A 20,241-nucleotide genomic window follows, 5' to 3' on the forward strand; every position below is an offset into this window, starting at 1 on the left:
GGGGGTCCATGCCCATCTTTATTTTTTTTTCACAAATAGTTTATTGTCAAATTAGTTTCCACATAATGATGGAGCCTGTTTTGTGTTCTGTGCCTCCCTCTCTCTCTGCTCCTTCCCCACTCACACTGTCTGTCTCTTTCTAAAAAATAAATAAACATTAAAAAAAAGATAAGAAAGGATATTTCGTTCACAAAAACTTGAAAATATAACTAGTGAAAAAGAAGGGACATGAAAAACTCTATACATGGGGCGCCTGGGTGGCTCAGTCGGTTCAGCGTCCGACTTCGGCTCGGGTCATGATCTCACGGTTGGTGGGTTTGAGCTGTCAGAGCAGAGCCTGCTTCGGATCCTCTGTCCCCTTCTCTCTCTCTGCCCCTCCTCCACTTGCTCTCCCCCCTCCCCTCAAAAATGAACATTTTAAAAAAAGAAGGAAGCAAAAGTCGGGGGTATTTCCAACTCTGAGAAGGGCAAGAAGAAGGCAAGGCACCACGGGAAAGTAAGGACGCTGTGGCATCAAAGGGCTAGAGAACCCCAGCACATTGGAGGGGGGTCAGATAGGGGACAGAAGAATGGTAATGAGGACGGTAGGGACTGCGTGGTGACGGAAGAGCGTGCGCGAGGGAGGTTGCAGGGCATCACGGGAGCCGTGGCGAAGGTATAGGACATGCCCATGGACATGGGGAACAGATGTTAGAGACAAGATCAGGACAGTGCAGGTGTGGAGGGCCGTGACCTGGGCGTCCGTGGGCTTGGGGGGGCTCACCTCCTTGCACGTTGAGGTCTGTAGGAGGTGACGTCAAGAGCCAGACTGAGGGGCACCAGGTGGACCTTGAGTGACGGTAGGAAGTCAGCAGGAAGTCTGGGGGATGCAGCACCTTGAAGCAAAGTGGTTGGCCAGAGGACTTGACCTTGAGAACACAGGGACTCCGGCATGGAGAACTCTTCCATGCAGTGGAGAACAAGAGCCAGGAAACAAGCTTTTAAAAGGCTAAATTTTCTTTGTATGTAAAATCCAATGCTCCCAAGACTTAAAATCAAAGTTTGGGCACCAGGAGGCCGAACTGTGCCTCCTTGTAACCGTAAGAAATAGTCGTTCCTGGAAACGTGCACAAGGGGAAAGGCACAGCTCAGTGAGACAGGCGCTGCTAATAACGACAAATCATGAAAAATGAAATCTGGTCAAAATACATAATATACGGGGCGCCTGGGGGCTCAGTCGGTGGAGCGTCTGACTTCCGCTTAGGTCACGATCTCATGGTTCGTGGGTTCGAGCCCCACGCCGGGCTCTGTGCTGACAGCCCAGAGCCCGGAGCCAGTTTCGGGTTCTGTGTCCCCCTCTCTCGTGGCCCCTCCTGCCCTCATGCTCTGTCTCTCCTCCAAAAATAAATAAAATCATTTTGAAAAATTTAGAAGTAATTTCCTCCAACAGGTCAGATAACATTGAAGATGAAATGAAAGGAGAGCACACCTGTCTCTGTATTTCTTCTATATTGATTAGGCTCTTGATTAAATCATTGAAATAACATGGGTTCTCACGGAGAGCAATTCTCATGCATCGGACCAGGTTTTTTCTTATTTAACTCAATCACGTACATGCCTCGATCCTATAGATTTGGAAGAAATTCCTGACGAGAGACTGGGGCCACATGCATCTGCTTAGCAGCTCACTTGAATGTCCTGAGACAAAGTTAGTAATAGAAAAAGGAAACAGAAGATCTGTTTTACTCAGGCTGTCCTACTTGGCTATTTCATTATATTAAAAAAAGGAGTCAGCTGTACTCTTGTTAAAAATATAGGGGCACCTGGCTGGCTCAGTCGGTTAAGCGTCCAACTTTGGCTCAGGTCATGATCTCACAGTTCGTGGGTTCCACATCAGGCTCTGTGCTGACAGCTCAGAGTCTGGAGCCTGCTTCTGATTCTGTATCTCCCTCTCTCTGACTCTCCCCTGCTCGCTCTGTCTCTCTCTCAGAAATAAATAAGACATAAAAAATAAAATAAAAAATATATAAATTCCTCACGCCACCACGTGTTATTCTAATCAAGTAGGTCTGGGGCGCCTGGGTGGCTTGTTAAGCATCTGACTTTGGCTCAGGTCATGATCTCATGTTCCATGAGTTTGAGCCCCTCATCAGGTTCTGTGCTGACAGCTCAGAACCTGGGGCCTGCTTCGGATTCTGTGTCTCCCTCTCTCTGCCCTTTCCCCTGCTCATGCTCTGTCTCTCTCTCTCTCTTCTCTCTCTCTCTCAAAAATAAATAAAACATTTTTTAAAAATTTTAATAAAATTAAATTAAAAAAAGTGGCACCTGGGTGGCTCAGTCGGTTCAGCGTCCGACTTCGGCTCAGGTCATGATCTCATGTTCCATGAGTTTGAGCCCCTCATCAGGTTCTGTGCTGACAGCTCAGAACCTGGGGCCTGCTTCGGATTCTCTGTCTCCCTCTCTCTCAAAAATAAATAAAACATTTTTTAAAAATTTTAATAAAATTAAATTAAAAAAAGTGGCACCTGGGTGGCTCAGTCGGTTCAGCGTCCGACTTCGGCTCAGGTCATGATCTCACAGTTCATGGGTTCGAGCCCCGTGTCGGGCTCTGTGCTGACAGCTCAGAGCCTGGAGCCTGTTTCAGATTCTGTATCTCCCTCTCTCTCTCTGACCCTCCCCTGCTCACTCTGTCTCCCTCTCTCTCAAAAATAAATAAAACATTACATTTTTTTAAAATAAAATAAAATGAAGTCTTAGAAAACAGCGAAACACCTGCATGTAAGATGAGCAAGCAGGGACAATGACAGAGGAAACCCGGGTGTCTTTGCTCTGCTGACCTTCAGCTAGTGCTGTGCCATGCGGGGCTTACCAGTGCCCTTTGACAAGGTGAGAATCTAGTTTCATTTCTTGGGAACTTTCAGCAAGGCGTGAGGATAAAGAGAGAAACTTGATCATTTTTATTTATTTTTTATTTTATTTTTATTTTTTTATTAAATATTTTTATTTATTTTTAGGAGAGAGAGAGAGAGAGAGAGACAGCGTGAGCAGGGGAGGGTCAGAGAGAGGGAGTCACAGACCAAAACAGGCTCCAAGCTCTGAGCTAGCAGTCAGCACAGAGCCCGATGCGGGGCTTGAACCCACAAACCGTGAGATCATGACCTAAGCAAAACTCGGACACTTAACCGACTAAGCCACCCAGGCGCCCCAAATGATCATTTTTATTTTTAATCACTTTTTATTATTGTTTATTTATTAATTTTTGAGAGAGAGTGAGCAAGTAGGGGAGGAGCAGAGAGAAAGGAAGACAGAGAATCCCACGCAGGCTTCAGGCTGTCAGCTCAGAGCCTGATGCAGGGCTCGATCCCATGAACTGTGAGATCGTGACCTGAGTTGAAATCAAGAGTCAGACGCTTAACCAACTGAGCCACTCAGGTGCCCTGATTTTTAAATCACTTTTTAAAAATAATTCCCAGGGAGGCACCTGGCTGGCTCCGTCGGTAGAGCGTGCAACTCCTGACCTTAGGATTGTGAGTTCCAGCCCCATGTTGAGGGTAGAGATTACCTAAAAAAATTTTTTTTAAATCGGCCCCTTTTAAAATCTTTATTTATTTTTGAGAGAGAGAGAAAGCGAGAGAGAGAGAGAGAGAGAGAGAGAGCATGTGCAAATGGGGAGGGGCAGAGTGAGTGAGTGAGAGAGAGAATCCCAAGCAGCTCTACACCATCAGCACAGAGCCCGCTGCGGGGCTCCAACTCACAAACCAGGAGATTATGACCTGAGCCAAAGTTGGACGCGTAACGGACTGAGCCACCCAGCGTCCCTAAAAATAAACATCTTAAAAAAATAAAAACAATCTGAATTCCCCAGCCAGAGATAACCATTATTAGCATTTTGTGGGTATCTTCCCGCCTTTGGATGCTCACAGAGACTTTAAGAGAATTTGAAGGAGACCGTGTGTACTGTACTTTCTTGGCCCCACTGATAATCCATAGCAAACATCCCACCATGTTGATTCATTTCCATGTTCATTTACTCCTGTGTTTCTCTGTATCATTTTTAATAACTGCGTAGTTTTTCAGTGAATTGACCTGTGTTTATTGGGCATTTTGTAGGCATCAGGTGCTGCTCTAACAAGCGTGGATTAAGTAATTTTAAAAGAAATTGCAGGGACCTTAATCAGTCGGTTAAGTGTCCGACTTTGGCTCAGGTCATGACCTCACGGTTTGTGAGTTTGAGCCCCGCGTCAGGCTCTGTGCTGAATGTTTGCTCAGAGCCTGAAGCCTGCTTCCAATTCTGTCTCCTTCTCTCTCTGCCTCTCCTCCACTCATGCTCTCTCAGAAATAAATAAATGTAAAAAAAAAATAAAAGAAATTGTAGCTGACAACGTTGTGTTAGCTTCGGGTGTGATCTGACACTTCTCTACGGAAGCTAGGACCGTGATGGTAACTGTAGCTCCCACCTGCCACCAGACACCATTATTACAGGGTTCCTGACTCTATTCGCTACACCGTACTTTTCATACCCCTGACTGATTTATGTCACAGCTGGAAGTTCCTATCTCTTAATCCTCCTTCACCTATTTTGCCCATTTCCCTGTCCCCCACCCCGAGTTTTTCCACATCCATCTTGTTAATGTCTTTTGTGTTTTTTTAAGTTTATTTATTTAGAGAGAAAGGAGGGAGCATGAGTGGGGGAAGGGCAGAGAGAGAGAAAGGGAGGGAGAGAGAATCCCAAGCAGGGTCCCCACTGTCAGTGTGGAGCCCGATGTGGGACTTGATCCCACACACTGTGAGATCATGACCTGAGCCAAAATCAAGAGTCAGACGTTTAACCATTCAGCCACCCAGCACCCCCAGTTTGTTCATTTTAAAAACTGAGTTGTCTTTTTATTATGGAGTTTTAAGAGTATTGTTCATTTGGGTTTTTTGTTGTTGTTTTTGTAAGCTCTACACCCAAAGTGGAGCTTGAACTCATGACCCCAAGATCAGGAGTCACATGCTCTACCCACTGAGCCAGCCAGGTGCCCCTTGTTAAGAATTCTTAATACTTTCTTAATACAAGTTCCCCATCAGGCATGAGATTGGTGAATATCCCCCCATTCTGTAGGTTTTCACTTTTTTGTGAAGCACAAAGTTTTGTGTTTTTAAAAATTTTTAATGTTTCCATTTATTTTTGAAAGAGAAAGACACAGAGTGTGAGCAGGGGAGGGGCAGAGAGAAAGATGCACAGAATCTGAAGCAGGCTCCGGGCTCTGAGCTGTCAGCGCACAGCCCGACATGGGGCTCAGACTCACAAACGGCGAGATCATGACCTGATTAAGTCAGATGCCTAACCAACTGAGGCAGCCAGGTGCCCCTACACAAAGATTGAAATACGGATGAACTCATTTCTCCGTTTTTTGGGTCACTTGTGTTAAGGTGTCATAGCTAAGAAAATAGGGCCTTTTCCCAGGTCATCAAGATTTATTCCTGTGTTCGCTTCCAGGCATTTAAGCTCTTGTATTTAATTCTACGGTCCATTTGGAATTATTTGTGTATAGTGTCGGATAAGGATCCTTCTTTTACATCTAGATGCCCAGATGCGCCAGTGCCGTTAGTTGCCATTAGTCTTTTCCCCACTGAATTGTCCCGACGGCCTTGTCAATCAGTTGAGCATACAAGTAAGGGGTTATTTTCTGGACTCTCTATTCTGTGCCACTGGTCTGTCTGTGTAGTCTCCTAGCTCCCTCCTGAGGTCTCCATTAACATCTCCCTCCAAACACACATATTCTAAGCTTAAAACACAGCTATGGGCAGATTGCAGGTTCCCGAGCCTCTGGAACTGCCTCCTTGCAGACGAACTACCCCTATTCCTAAATTCTGGGGCCATCACAAACTAGGCTAGGGCTCTCCTGGAAGTTTAAAGCTGTGCTTTCTTTACACATTGGTTTCTCAAGCCCAGCCCCACACCCTGCAGGTTGTAGGAACTTACTGGTTAAAGGACAGGTAGATGAGCGAGTGGCTGAATGAGGGAAATGAACACCAATGTAACTTGGCAGTTAAATGGCCAAGTTGAGAGTGGAGTTTCTGACTCTGCCATCATGAGCTTGGGTACACTGGAGAAACAGATCTTATGGGAGATCTGCACCAAAAAGGTGGAGACTGAATTCACATTATCAGCTAGTTTCTTGTGAAAGGCTTAAGAGCCAGGTTTTTAGGGGACTCAAAAGTATACATATGCCGATTACTTCCTACATATTTCAAGTATAGAAAATGCCCCCAATTGAGTTAAACAGACGTTAATCCTGTTTTTATTTATTTTGAGAGAGATACAGAGGCCACTCAGGCAGGGGAGGGACAGAGAGAGAGGGAGAGAGAGGAAGAGAGAGGAATTTCAAGCTGATTTGGCACCATCATCATAGAGCCTGACGCGGGGCTTGAACTCATGAAACCATGAGATCATGACCTGAGCCAAAACCAAGAATCAGCTGAGCCACCCAGGTGCCCCCAGATGTTAATCCTTTTAAGACAGTTTTGGACAAAGACGTAGAATCTGTGCTTAAATATAACCACCTAGTTTGTCATTTTCTCTCCAAGACCGTCATCCTGAAGCCACCACTATAACCTGATTGGTATTTGCGCTCCTTCATCACATATATTAATTCCTTCAAGACCAAGGCCTGATGAGGGCTCTTAGGGTTTATAAACTCCTAGTGAGGACCTTGGTGCTGTTCACAGGAACACAGGCAAAGAGCAGCAATTTAAGGAGAAAGAAATGTGGTTTGGTGCAGAACCTTCAAATATTTAGTAAAATGGCCAAATCTTTCCTTGCTGTTTAAACCTTGAAACACCTGTGAACTGGAGCTAGAGCAAGGGCCTGCGGTCTGNAAGCCACCCAGGCGCCCCTGGTTCCTCATTTTTAATATTTCTCAAGGGGACTACGAAATACGTGATCTTTACTAAACACCTAGACCGTCTTAAATACATTCAAAACATTTAATTTTGGCNCCAAAATTCAAATATTTCTTCAGAAAGGTTGCATGAAGTTTCTGCCACCAGACCTGGTTTTAACCCTTGAATCTCCATGGCATGGAGGACGGGTCCAGAACACCCAGCACGGACTTCCAGTAAAACACGAGCCACACACCCACCGTCTTAACCCCAAGAGCGGGACTCACTATAGCAGCGGCTTCCCATACTCCTCTCGGCCCCAGGTCGCAGCCCCACCGGCCAGCTGGGACCGCGCCCAAGCCTCGGAGACCTAGTAGCCTTGTTGCAAGTGACTCGCGCCTTGTTGCAATTCAGCATTTCCACCCATTCCCCAGCCACGGCTTTCCGTTGTCCAAAAATGGGCACCCTGCTTAAGAAGTTTAAATAAATCTGCCGTTTTCAACCTAACTCCTGAGTGACTCCTTCCCATCACGACGCAGCCACAGACCAGAGAGATCACTTGGTGTCACAGCCTCTTCAGTGGCTGGAGGGTGGGATTAAAAACCCGTACACGACCCCCTCCCCCATCACGTCAGGTAGACACGAGCGGGGTGGCGCACGTGATTACGTACTGCAGACGTACTTCACCTTCGTCTCTGCGTGTGATGCAAGGCTGGCCGTGTTCCCACGGCACCTCGTTTCTGTGGAAAGTTCAAATCAATTCTGCTAATCCTTTCTGTGAAAGGTGTACTTGATAACCTACAAGGATGGCGGGATGACAAAATTCTGTCACTTTAGAGGATTTTAGTATTTTACTTTATTTTTATTAAAAATTTTTAAAGTTTTTTATTTATTTTTGAGAGAGAGAGACAGCGTGAGCAGGGGAGGGTCAGAGAGGGAGACACAGAATCTGAAGCAGGCTCCGGTCTCTGAGCTGTCAGCACAGAGTCTGACTCCGGGCTCGAACCCTCAAACTGTGAGATCAGGACCTGGGCTGAAGTCGGACGCTTAACCAACTGAGCCACCCAGGCACCCCGATTTCAGGATGTAAAAAGTTAAGGTTACGACTTGATCTGGGGCACTAAAAAGCAAACGCTCTTGCTCCTCTAACTTGATGGACGGCCGTCCGTCTGGAAGCGGACTGGTTTCTGAACCACGTGATCTCTGACCGCACACCTCACTTTGGCCTTTCCTGTAGGATGGTGACTCCATCGCCTACCGCTAGGGACGGGGACCCCCACTCACATCGCGGGAAAGGGCCAAGCACCTGAAAAGTCACCGACTGTCTCAGAACATGCCCAACTTCACCCAACACACGCCCCTCAGCGGCCCACAGGCTGGGCTGACCACCACCAAAATCAACGATTTGATTCCAAAACCCACCGAGGGCCTCTCGTATGTTCCACAGGGGAGTGCCAGGCAGCAAGCCCATCCCTGGCCTGCAGACAAGCTCCAGGAAGGTTTGCACAAACCAGGGTAACGGAGCCTAGGTGACACGGACAGTGACAGTGGCCAGGGATAGGGGTCACATCGTAGGGATTCAGGTGAAACCATCAGGACAGGGAACGTCCAGGGTGTACGCGGAAGCCAACGCTCCGCTTTAACAACGTCCACAGAGAAGCACTGTATTTTCCCCGTTACGTCAGCACACACACGGAAAAGCAACTTAAAAAACGGCTTTACTTCACAACGACTAGTTCTGACGCCCACAGACACACGTTAGAATTGCCTGCGGAGGACTGGAGGATTAATCCGGTGTTGAAGCCTGGGCCTCGCTCCGGAGGGACCGTCCTGGGTGGGGCCGGGAGCCGGACACGTTTTAGGAGTCTGGATGACTCCTTCTGCTTGAGTCTCTGATCTTTTAGGTCGACTGGGGCACTCGGGGCTTTTTGGGACACTGTTTGGGGGTTTGGGGGGCTTTCTTCGCGGATTTACTGGGAGTAGCAAAGACCTTGGCCCCTGGCTTTTTGGTCATCTGTCTTGGGTCTTTTTTCCCCAGCGAAGAGCTTCTTTCCTTTCCCGTCTCTCCTCTGAGTCTCGGCTTCTTGCCCGGGCTCTTTCCCGGGGCCTTGGGCCCTGCGGCCTGTGGGGTCTCCAAGCCGGGCGAGGCCTTTCTCTTCTTCCCACGAGGCGCGCTAGGACCGCGGCTCTTCTTCGGAGGCTTCTCTCCTGTGGCGAGTTTCTGCACCTAAGGAAAAGAGGAGCGTCAGGTCCAAGGAGAGGCAGCCCCGGCCACCTAACGCCGAGAGGCACCGTCTTGGACCGCTGGCCCTGGGGAAGCCGAGACGAGCGCCGGGGCTTTGCCTCCCGCCGCGCGGCCATGCTGAAGGGCAGGCGTGCTCGGTCGTTAAGGACAGTGGCCAGGACCCCGCTGCTCTCCCTGGTCCACAGGGAGACTCTGACTCTCACTCTGGCCGAGGCGGGGACTCTGCGCCCTGACACAGACTCTGCCCCACCTTTCTCGCTGGGGGTCAGGACAGGACGCTCCCAAACTGTGTGCGTCAGGAACGCCTGCTTCCCGAGGCAGGCGGAGGGGCTCGGGAGGGGAGGGGGTGCACGCCAGGAGGCACGACTTTCCTGTCAGTAAATATAAACCGATAGGACTATTATGGGAGACGTGGAAAGCAGAAAGACGGTAAGAAACAGATTCTCCAGGAACCGTAGCCACGGCAGTGACGACCTGTTCGCTCCCCGCCCCGGACGAGCGTGCGGTGCGTGCACTGCAAAGCAGCCGCCTCGCGCTTTCCCCATTATGTCGTGACTCTTGCCAGGGCGCTGCGAACGCGTCCTTACTGCCCGAGATTCCGGACGACTTTACAGAGACTGCTGGAGGGGGAACAGGACGTCTCCCCATTCGTGTCTGCAGTGAACAACAGGAAACGCTTACAACTCGTCACCCCGAACCCGTTCCTAGATGGGGTCAAAGGGCAGAGACACTTGTGGCGAACACACCGCCCAGCAGGCTACGCGGAGCCCTTGTTTCCCACGCACCACGACCGACTGCTATCCCGTCAGGACGAAAAGAGTGTGCTTTTTCTAAAAACAACGACACGTTTACAGCTCACGTAGCCATCATTCACGTTGACTTAGAGCAGATTCAAAAACCCAGAGGCAAACTCCGTAGCAGCTGGGGACACAGAGGGATGCATTCCCCGGGAAAGGGGATCCTAACCCCACTGAAGAACAGGCCAGTGCAGAGCCAGCCCTGGGCACTGCCTCCCCTGCAGAGGACCGCACGGGCGCAAGGTACAGACAGGCTGAGCCCAGAGGCCCCCAGCGTCTTTTCTGTGCCCTCCAGTCTCCCCCGCTCACGGTCTGCCCCCTCTCCTAGCAGCTGGATGGACGCTGTGAGTACGAGAAAAAGCTTCACCCAAGAACCAGAGTGTTAAAGAACTCAGTTCCAGGGTGCCTGGGTGGCTCAATCGGTTATGCGTCAGACTTCGGCTCAGGTCATGATCTTACAGTTCGTGGGTTCGAGCCCTGTGTCGGGCTCTGTGCTGACAGCTCAGAGCCTGGAGCCTGCTTGACTCTGTGTCTCCCTCTCTCTGACCCTCCCCTGTTCACTGTCTGTCTCCATCTCTCAAAAAAGTAAATAAAAAACATTAAAAAAAAACAAACAAACAAACCAAAAACTCAGTTCCTTTCCATGATCTCCTGTGACACCCACGAAGTCGGACTGCAGGAGCCCAGGGGGCGGGGTGTCTGAAAGGTTTTACGGGCAGGACCCAGCACCCACGCCTGCCCTGGTACATTTCCTAGGCCTGACTACGTGCGGACCCGGGACTCACTGGCAGAAACTGAACCACTGCCCCCAGGTCTGCCCGGGCTTGCATTTTACAGCCACAGGCGAGGTGTCCTAGGACTGCTAGCGTGACCACAGCCCCTGACTGTAAGACGCACTACGGGGCCACACATCACCCCACATCACCCCGATCTAGGCAAAGGAGGTACCTCAGGGCTTCTGGGTCTAGCCGGTAGTTTCCATCTCTTACTTTGGGATCTTTGCTACGACAGATTCTGCCTGAAATGCACTTGGGACAAACAACGCCTCCGTCCCCGCGCCGCTCAGCGGGGCCTGCCTGACACACAGGGACGCCGAGGCCACCCATCCCGAGCACAGTAAGGATACCTCTCCGTTTTCTTTCGCTGGACTCTCCTCTATTGGCACCAGCACAGGGATCTCCTCTTCCAATTCGTCCTGCACTCTGCTCCGGGCCTTTGCTCGTCTGCTCTCCTTCTTCCCACACGCTTGGGTCTCCTCCCTCCGGGGCGCAGGGTCCTTCACGGGCGCACTAGTGCCGGGGCTCGCTTCCTCCTTCGGAGCCGATGCAGCCTTCCTGGCCCGCTTCGTAAGCCTTTTGTTTCTTTTCTTCCCTTTCTGTTTTTCACGATACTCTTTCTGCTTTTGTTTTTTCCTTAATTCCTACCAAAAAACAAAACAAAAAATTCAAAAACAAAAAAGCCACACAAAGCCCCAAGCATACCTTTAGTCGGGAATACACTTGCAGGTAAATAAATGGCACAGATTTAGCACGTGCATTTCCGATTATTCGCAAGCTTCTGGAAAGTGCCTTGGTCTGTACCAATTCTAAGCAAACAAACCACACCACTGCCAGCACCTGGACCTCAACTCCACTGTGGTTCTGACTCAGGCAAAGAGGCACGCGGTGTGGTGAACCTCGGAGGGTTCTGCAAGGCTGCAGTCTCAGCTTCTGAAAGTTGTAGGCGAGTAAGAATTACCCTAGGGGCGCCTGGGTGGCTCAGGCAGCTGAGTGTCGAGTGTCCAACTCGATTTTGGCTCAGGTCGTGATGCCAGGGGCGTGGGGTCCAGCCCTGTGTTGGGCTCTGCTCAACTCCTCCTCATCCGTTCCCCCCCCCAGCTTCTGTACACACATACCCCTTTTCTCTCTTGCAAATAAAAATTAAAAAAATAAAATAGCTAAAAAGAAAAAAAAAAAAAGAATTACCCTAAACCGTAGAGTATTCTGATGTAAATACATCTCAGTACAGTTTAAGGAAAAAAAAAACCTGGCAATTTCCCCTCCTTCAGACGGTGGCTGCAGTTAGAAGATTAAGAAGTTTATAGACCGGGAGGTCCACTGTCCTCACCACTGTCCGGATGTGTTAAATGACACCCATAATAATGTGTAAATTCTGTCTTAGCCAACAATTCCAACATTTTTACAAAATCTTCAAATGCACATTCCAACAGATGGCAAAAAAATTCAGATTTCTCACTACTGATAATGGTAGTCTGTTATTTCGGACCATCCTCCCAATGAAAACAAGTAAGAGTGGGGTGAAATATTAAAACAACTTTTTTCCTTAAAGGCATCACTGAGCCGACTACCTGTAAGACACAAGGACCGTGGGTAAGTGAGCCCAGAAGCAAATTCTGCCCCGAATATTTGCTGATGGCTAACTTCTGCTTTAACAGGGGGTGGGATGGGTGGAGAGAAATCAAAGTCCAGAGTCCACACCAGGCAGGGGTCCTAAGAGGAACTGCCCCCCCATAAGCTGGGACCCCAGAGTCACGCTCTCGGGGTGAAGATGAACAGGACTGGAGGTGTGCAGATTCTCGGCACGCTTTGCTCTGAATCACTCAGGGAATCTCAAGCCTTTGATCTGCTTTTGGGGAGTCCCGGGCCAGGGGCCCCGAGGTGCCCAGCAGACTGAAACGGAACCAGCAGGCACACAGAACGGGCTGGGGCACAGGCCGTCCGGTGCTCGGACGGGGAGGCCGCGAAGCAAGCACGCCTAACGTGCTCCAAGAACTAAGGCGAACGGGAGGGTCACCAGTAACACGGAACTGGAGAAAGGAGAGCCGGTGTGGAAAAGAACATGCAACTTCTAGAAGCGGGGGGAGAAAATCAAAAGACCAAAATGAAAAACCCACTGACCACGATTAACGTGGCTAAAAAAGCGTCACCAACCTAGGAGACTGTGCTAAGAAACAGCAGAATAACCTGAATTTTCTCTCGTCCTACCTACAGCACGCAGAGCCTACGAACCCAAATGGAGAGGTAACTGTTCGCCCCGCACAATCGCAAACGCCGCCCACAGAAAGGCTAACCCGCGCGATCTGGGTTTTCTTTCAGCTCCTCCTGCCGCCGCGCAGGCTGCCACCGAACCTCTCAGCCCGCCTCAGAGAAATCAAAAACGATCGATGGACACCAGCCATTTACATTAGACCTGAACGCACTTCGTTCATGCCACGAACTCATGTCGTGGGTAAAGCGGAGACAAGGCGCCTAAAGCACAAGCAGCGGGCACCGCTGAAGGCCGGGCAGGAACGGAACCCGCTCCTCTCCTGGGGCCACGTATCCGCGTGATTAAGCCCACTTGGTGTTTACAGTTTGACTCACCTTCTTCTTCTGGCCGGGGGTGCGGACGCCTCTGGCCTCACCCTGACAGCTGACGAACGAGGAGAAGATGGGAAGGGAAGCCGAGCGCTCGGTCTTCACATACAGGAGCTTCACGCTCTCCCACTTCTGCAACAGAAACAAGAGCGACACGATCGGTCCCCGGTCCGTGTCCCCCACGCCAACCACCGGCTGCTGCAGCTGGGAGCCCGCACCTCTGGCAGCTTCTGTGAAAGCCTCTTGGTGACGGCGATGATATTGTCGATGATGTGCTGAACCTCCATCCCAGTGTGACCGACACGGATCGTGCTGAAATGTAACACAGCGTCAGACAAGACAACTTTTAGGAAAAATTGGTCAAAATAGTAATAATAATAATAATAATAATAATGATTTGTGTTTTGGGGCATCTGGGTGGCTCAGTCGGTTAGCATCCGACTTCGGCTCAGGTCATGATCTCACTGTTCGTGGGTTCAAGCCCCGTGTTGGGCTCTGTGCTGACAGCTCAGAGCCTTGAGCCTGCTTTGGATTCTGTGTCTCCCTCTCTCCGTCCTCCCCCACATGCACTTTGTCTCTCTCTCAAAAATAAACATTAAAAAAAATATTTAAAAACTTTGTTTTTCAAAATGCAGCACAAGCAGGTATGTGAGAAATCTAAATACACAACCCTAAAAAAAATTAAAAAACATTAAAAAATTTAGAAACATGAAAATCTTTAGTGTTTCAACAGATTTTTTTATTCTCTCTTGATCTCTCTCTCTGCCCCCGCCCGTGCTTGTGTGCACATGTGTATGCTCTCTCTCAAAATAAATAAACAGAAATTTATTTAAGGTTACCTGGGGGGCTCAGTTAGTTAAGCGTCTGACTCTTGGTTTAGGCTCAGGTCAAGATCTCATAGTTGGTGAGTTTGAACCCTGTGTCAGGCCCTGCACTGACAGCCCAGAGCCTCCTTGCCACTTCTCTCTTCCTCTCTGGCTTGCGCATGTGGGTGCACACACTCTTTCAAAAAATATTACATAAGTAATTTTTAAAATAAAAGTGAAACTTTTTAAAAGTGGGGTGGGGGGCACCTGGGTGGCTCAGTTAAGCATTTGACTCTGCATTTGGGCTCATGAGCTCACAGTTCAGGACTCTGAGCCCTGGGTCAGGCTCCGCACCGACAGCGCGAAGCCTGCTTGTGATTCTCTCTCTATTCTGTACTCTCACTCCTACACAGAGAACACTGATATAGACCATTTGCATCACTGGAAAGCTCTATGGGGCGGGCGCTTCTAAAGACTTAAATACTTCTGAGGGATGGACTTAACTTTCGATAGAAGGCTGTGGTTTTCCTTCACACAACCTCGTAAAGAAGAGCTTACAGGACTATCATCGACTGAACACAGACTAAACACAGGCACACGCGAACACCTTCTCCCTACCTGCAAGAACCGCTTTTCGAGATGTTCAAGACAGTTCCGCCTATACAGTTATTGATCTCCCTGGACAAATTCTTGGCCAGAAGGTTCACCGGTACCGGAACTCTGTAACGACACACAGGCGCTCAGAGCACAATGTCCATGCACCCAGGGCGCTCCCGGGGCTCAGCTTCGGTGGCTGCGAGGAAACCTACTTCTTTCTGTGGTAGAAGTGCCTCCCCAGGTGGGACGGTAAGAGCCGCCGGATCCGCGCGTCGGTGAGGAAGAAGTCGAAGCTGCCCAAGAGGCGAAGCTTGGCTTCATAGGCCTTGTATTCTGTCTTTAAAGTTCGGAGAGGGATGATCTAGAAACACGAGGAGAACGAAAAACATGGCAAGTTAAGAACTCGAACAGGAAGAAACCCTCGAGCAAGACCGTGCGTCTGGGTCTTTCATTGCCGTAGGGCCACAGGGCAGCAGCCACGCAGGGAGCCTGCGGTGTGCCGGGCGCCGTGCCCGCCGCTGGAGGGAGCCAGGCACCCAGCTCAAGCAAGGGCACCGAGGATTGTAAACCATGCCTGGAAGCGCCAAGTCCGAGGCAAACCCGGGACGTTCCCGAAGGGCAGACGACGACCTAATGGGGCAATCTTCTGTGACGTCTTCAAGATATAAAAGGTCCTGCTGGGGACGCCTGGGCGGCTCAGTCAGTTGAGCGTCTGACCGGCTCAGGTCATGATCTCATGGTTCGTGGGTTCGAGCCCTATGGGCTCTGTGCTGGCTGCTTGGAGCCCAGAGCCTGCTTCGGATTCTGTGTCTCCCTCTCTCTCTGCCCCTCCCCCACTTGCAGTCTGCCTCTCTCTCTCTCAAAAAAAAAAGAAAAAAGGTACTGCTGTACATGCTGGCTTCTGGGGTCAAGAAACTTTAACAGCCCATCCATCATAGAGAAGATAGGATATGCGCTACTAAAGCCAATGAGAATTAAAAAAAAAAAATTAAATTAAAATTTAAATTCCTAGGGGCGCCTGGCTGGCTCCATCAGTGGAGCAGGCCACTCCTGATCTCAGGGTTACAGGTTCAAGCCTCAGGTTGGGTACACAAATTACTTAAGACCAAATCCTTAAAAAAAAAAAAGTCCCTAGGAAAGAACTACTATTACAAGGTAGTACAGGAACGTATTATCTATCACTTTGGTCAAAAGAGTAAATCAGGTCTTTTAAGTGTCCTGTAAATATCACCCGCTCCTGACCTGAGAAATCGTTTTAATTCCATGTTTGTTCAAAAGCTTCTTGTAAAACTGCTCTGTCTTTTCAGGAGTTAAATTGGGTTCATCCTTGGTAAGTAAGCAAATATCTGTTAAATCCGATCGAATACCATGAGGCAACGACCTGCAAAACACAGGAGAAGGAATTGAGAAGTCAAGCATTAAAACAGACAAAATCTATGTCTCTACTCCAATAACACACAATAAATTCAGTCACTTCAACAAACCTCATTCATGCTACGTAGGCAAATACTCTACCAAGAACATTTAAAAATACATCTAGTGTTCAATGGTATGGACAGATTTTAAGATTCAAGTAAATCATCATATTGAGAGTTGGACTCTCAATTAATATCTGGGATAGAACTAGACTTAACTATAATCAATGATACCCTGAACAGTCCACATGCAGCTACAATTACTTTATATGCTGCTCTATGTGCCTATGAACTATCTGTGACCACCCTGGTTTCAGGAGGATAGTTGGGTTCGGAACTGTCCCCTGCATAAAACCCTGGGCTCCAAAAACAAAGTAACTCTTAAGAGCTGAACAGAAGGGGCGCCTGGGTGGCTCCGTTGGTTGAGCAACTGACTCGTCTCTCAGGTCAGGTCTGATCTCATGATTTGTGAGATTGAACCCCTTGTCGATTTCAGTACTGAGCCTGCTTGGGATTATCTCTCTCCCTCTCTCTCTGCCCTTCCCCTGTTCTCTCTCTTTCAAAATAAATAAGCTTAAAAAGAAAAGCTGAATAGAAAACGCGTGCAGCAAAGAAACAGGGACCAGCAAACAAATGTTGTTATAGTTGACTCTTAAGACAAGAAAAGGGTTTAGCTCATTTCCTCGGCCTATGTGTTTGGAGGAAATGTTTCCTTAGTTTAAGAGGTGATCACGAGGGGCGCCTGGGTGGCTCAGTCGGTTAAGTGTCCGACTTAGGCTCNGAGCAGAAATCATCATGAGGTGAGTAGTTGGGAAAATATCCTAGAGAAGGCAACAGGGCTTTCCAGAAAGAAGAAACCACCTGGGCAGACATGTGAAATACAGAATGCAGGCAGGATATCTAACACAGTGACCAAGGCAGGATGACTGGGCCAGGTTTGGGATCACCAGGTAATAGAGCATATGAGGACTCAGAAGTCTTTCCAATCTGTAATCGTTCTTGCCACCCCCTTGGGAAGGGGGGTGCAACATAAAAGAAACCAGCTATCCTACACACTTTCTTTAACACAAGTGGCTTTTTAAAAAAATTATTTATTTTGAGAGAGAGAAAAAGAGAAAAAACACGGTCGGGGCAGAGAGGAGAGAGAATCCCAAGCAAGCTCTGTAACATCAGCACTGAGCCCGATGTGGGGCTCAAACCCACGAACTGTGAGATCATGACCTGAGCTGAGATCAAGAGTTGGACACTTAACCGACAGCGCCACCCAGGTGCCCAGCTCAGTCAGCTTTTCTGGACACCCAGGAGATAAAAGAATTCCACAGAGGCAGGAGTGTCAGACAGAATACAGCGCGTTTGGGGCGCCTGGGTGGCTGGGTCGTTAAGCATCCGACTTTCGCTGAGGTCATGATTTCGCGGTTCGTGGGTTCGAGCNCAGCGCGTGTTCATTTTGTTTTTCAAGTATAATTATGTCCCAAATATTACATGGGACCTACTTATACTAAAAAATTACTTGTATTTTTATTTGCTAAGTCTGGCAAGTCTGCAGAGAAGGCATCTCTGATCTAAGAGTCCTAGAGCAATAAGATGTGATCGCCACGGATTTGTTTTTCAGAAGGAGCTCACTGCCAAGTCTGTAATCATCTGTGTATGAAGGAGCGAGTCAGGGACCTCAGGAGGTTAGCTTGTAACTAGCATAACACCGAAAGATGACAGACTCTGTACAAATACAAAAGCTGTCCTAATTTATTCGAAGCCCAGGTTTCAGATTCAACAGAGCTGTCCATCAGTCCCCAGAACACTGGAGATGTTTTTAGGTAATTTAAGCATATCTGAATTCTTTTTTTTTAATTTTTTTATTATTATTATTTTTTAATGTTTTATTTATTTCTAGGAGAGAGAGAGAGAGAGAGAGAGAGAGAGACAGCGTGAGCAGGGGAGGGTCAGAGAGAGAGGGAGTCACAGACTGAAACAGGCTCCAGGCTCTGAGCTGGCAGCACAGAGCCCGACGCGGGGCTCGAACCCACGAACCGCGAGATCATGACCTAAGCGAAAGTCGGACGCTTAACCGACTAAGCCACCCAGGCGCCCCTGAATTCTTTTTTTTTTTAAAGGCACAATTATATATTCCAACTCATATTTTTATTTTGAATTTGCAAAGTGTCCACTAGAAACATAAGGGCAACTGTTAAAGCTACACAGAACGACCACGACGATAAGAAGGGAAAGGCAGAAAATCAGAACTTACAATCGGACCCTCAGTTCTTTACTTGGGATTTTCCATAACACCACCATTAGAAAGAAATTCTCGTTCTCATTGAGGAGCAATCCATTCGCGTTTTTCCTGGACTTGGAATGTGCCAACAGAGCCTCCACTGCCTTTCTAATCTGCAACGTGGAGATACACGAACAAATTAAAGCTCCATCTGAGTTAGCATTTGCTCCCTCCTCCCGCCTATTTTCATGCGCAACCTCCATAACCACCTCTATCAGGAGCCTCCGGTTTGGGATCAGTTTAGCGGAAAGCGCCCAAGGATCCGCTCAGCACCCGTCTACAGAAAACAGCCTCTTCCACGTTAAGGCGACGATCGCGCCAGCCGGGACCCGGCTTCCCGGGAACCGGACGGTGAAGGCGGCAACCCCAGGAAACGCGCGACACACAACTGGCGTGTGCTGAGCGCTCTGGGCCAGGCCCCTGGCTACCGCGCTTCACGGGCCTTGCGTCCTCTGATCCCGGGGAGCCGACACGAGCGGAGACCCCTTTTCTTTTTAAACCCCAGGTCACGGAGGCTTGCGAAATTACCCGACCTGCCAAAGTCAAAGGGTAGGGGAGCAGAGCCGGGTGGAACCCACCCCGGAACCCCAGGCTGTACCTGCTTCCTTCCACCTGGAGGGCCAGGCCGCAGGGCTGGCGGCGGCGGGCGTCCCCCCGAGGGCGCGAGGGGCGGGCAGGCAGAGGCCGCGNCCCACCTGCCTGTGGTCCAGCTGATCCAGGGAGGCCGGGGTCTCTGGGGCGGAGGCCGAGGCTGCGGTTGAGGAGGAGGGTGGGGTGGAAGCCGAGCCCTCCATTTCGTTCTCACCTCGTGCAGACGTGCGCGCGGTACCCAGGGCAGGATTCCCGGTGCGCACGCGCGAGCCCGAGCCCGCAGGCGGAAGTTGGGGGCGGGACCGGTCCCTTACGTCACGTCCGGGAGCGCGGGGTCTGGCCCCGGGATGTCACCCCAGCCGGGTTCGGCAGGCGCGAGCGNGTCCGCCCAGCCGGTGGGGTCGCCGACTCTCCGGGAACCCCTCCGCGAGGGGCGCGGGGAGAGCGCCTGGCCCGGCCCGCCCCCCACCTGCGCCGCCCCTCCGGCGTGGTGGGGACGCGAGCCTGAGCCGGCGCCCGTCCCCCTTGGGCCTCGGGCCTCACAAGGCGGGAGGTCAGCGCAGGTACGCGGAAGCGTGCAGGCTGGACACCCCGCGGCCGGAAGAGGTAGAGTCCCCGCGTCCCCGCGTCCCCAGAGGTGACCGCTGTTTCCTGTTCTCCTGGAGCTTTCCAGGGATGTTCTAGGCACGTTTACAAACGACTGTTCCTTTTTCCTCTTTATGGATGATGGGCTTAAACTTAATCTTTTAGCCTCGTAAACCCCTTGTTCTGCGCGTTGGCTCCCCCCCGCCCCGCGAATGCCTATTTCTTGGAGGTTGTCCCGTCTTTGCAACCAGCCACGGGCAGTTTTGAGAGACGGAAGAATGGGAGTAGGAGGCTTTCCATGTCTCTTGTTTCTCCAAAAAACGCTCCTTCCCTATTGTCAAAGCTGGGAGGAGGCATGTTTTGCTGCTGGTTTCTGATAGTGACTTTGTCCGTAATCAGCTTGTAGAAGAAATGTTCTTAAATCTTTGATACCCACTCTTATTTGTCCATTCTAGAATGTCTGTAGGATGGAATTCCTTATAGCACAGTATTAGGAGCTGTTAGGTTAGGCCTCGTGTGTCACGTTTCCTGGTATTATGAGAGGAGCGGTAGGGAGGTCACATGTGTCATTTGAATTCAAGTTTGAGAATCAAGACTTCCAGACCGAAGGAAAGGCATGAATTCAGGTTCACGGGCACGGTGGTGTTTGCAAGTAGTAGGAGGCTGGAGCAGGGACACGCGGAAGGGAGGGACGGAGATGAGGCTAGAATTAATGCATTACAAGGCCGAGG

At 49.8% G+C, this 20,241-nt stretch overlaps 1 protein-coding gene across 1 annotated transcript; it reads right to left on the minus strand.

The window, feature by feature from the left end:
- Positions 1–8,546: 8,546 nt before the first annotated feature.
- Positions 8,547–19,196, minus strand: RSL1D1 (ribosomal L1 domain containing 1). The gene is made up of 9 exons (XM_077773251.1): positions 19,030–19,196; positions 18,308–18,447; positions 15,890–16,028; positions 14,860–15,008; positions 14,669–14,770; positions 13,463–13,556; positions 13,251–13,376; positions 11,015–11,308; positions 8,547–9,073 (listed from the first exon to the last, which is right to left on the minus strand). The coding sequence occupies exons 1-9, from the start codon at positions 19,126–19,128 to the stop codon at positions 8,747–8,749; spliced, it is 1,470 nt and encodes a 489-aa protein (XP_077629377.1). The 5' UTR covers positions 19,129–19,196; the 3' UTR covers positions 8,547–8,746.
- Between the last annotated feature and the right edge of the window lie 1,045 nt (positions 19,197–20,241).

Source organism: Crocuta crocuta, unplaced genomic scaffold, assembly GCF_008692635.1.
Source record: "Crocuta crocuta isolate KB4526 unplaced genomic scaffold, BGI_CrCroc_1.0 scaffold16, whole genome shotgun sequence".
Classification (NCBI taxonomy): Eukaryota; Metazoa; Chordata; class Mammalia; order Carnivora; family Hyaenidae; genus Crocuta; species Crocuta crocuta.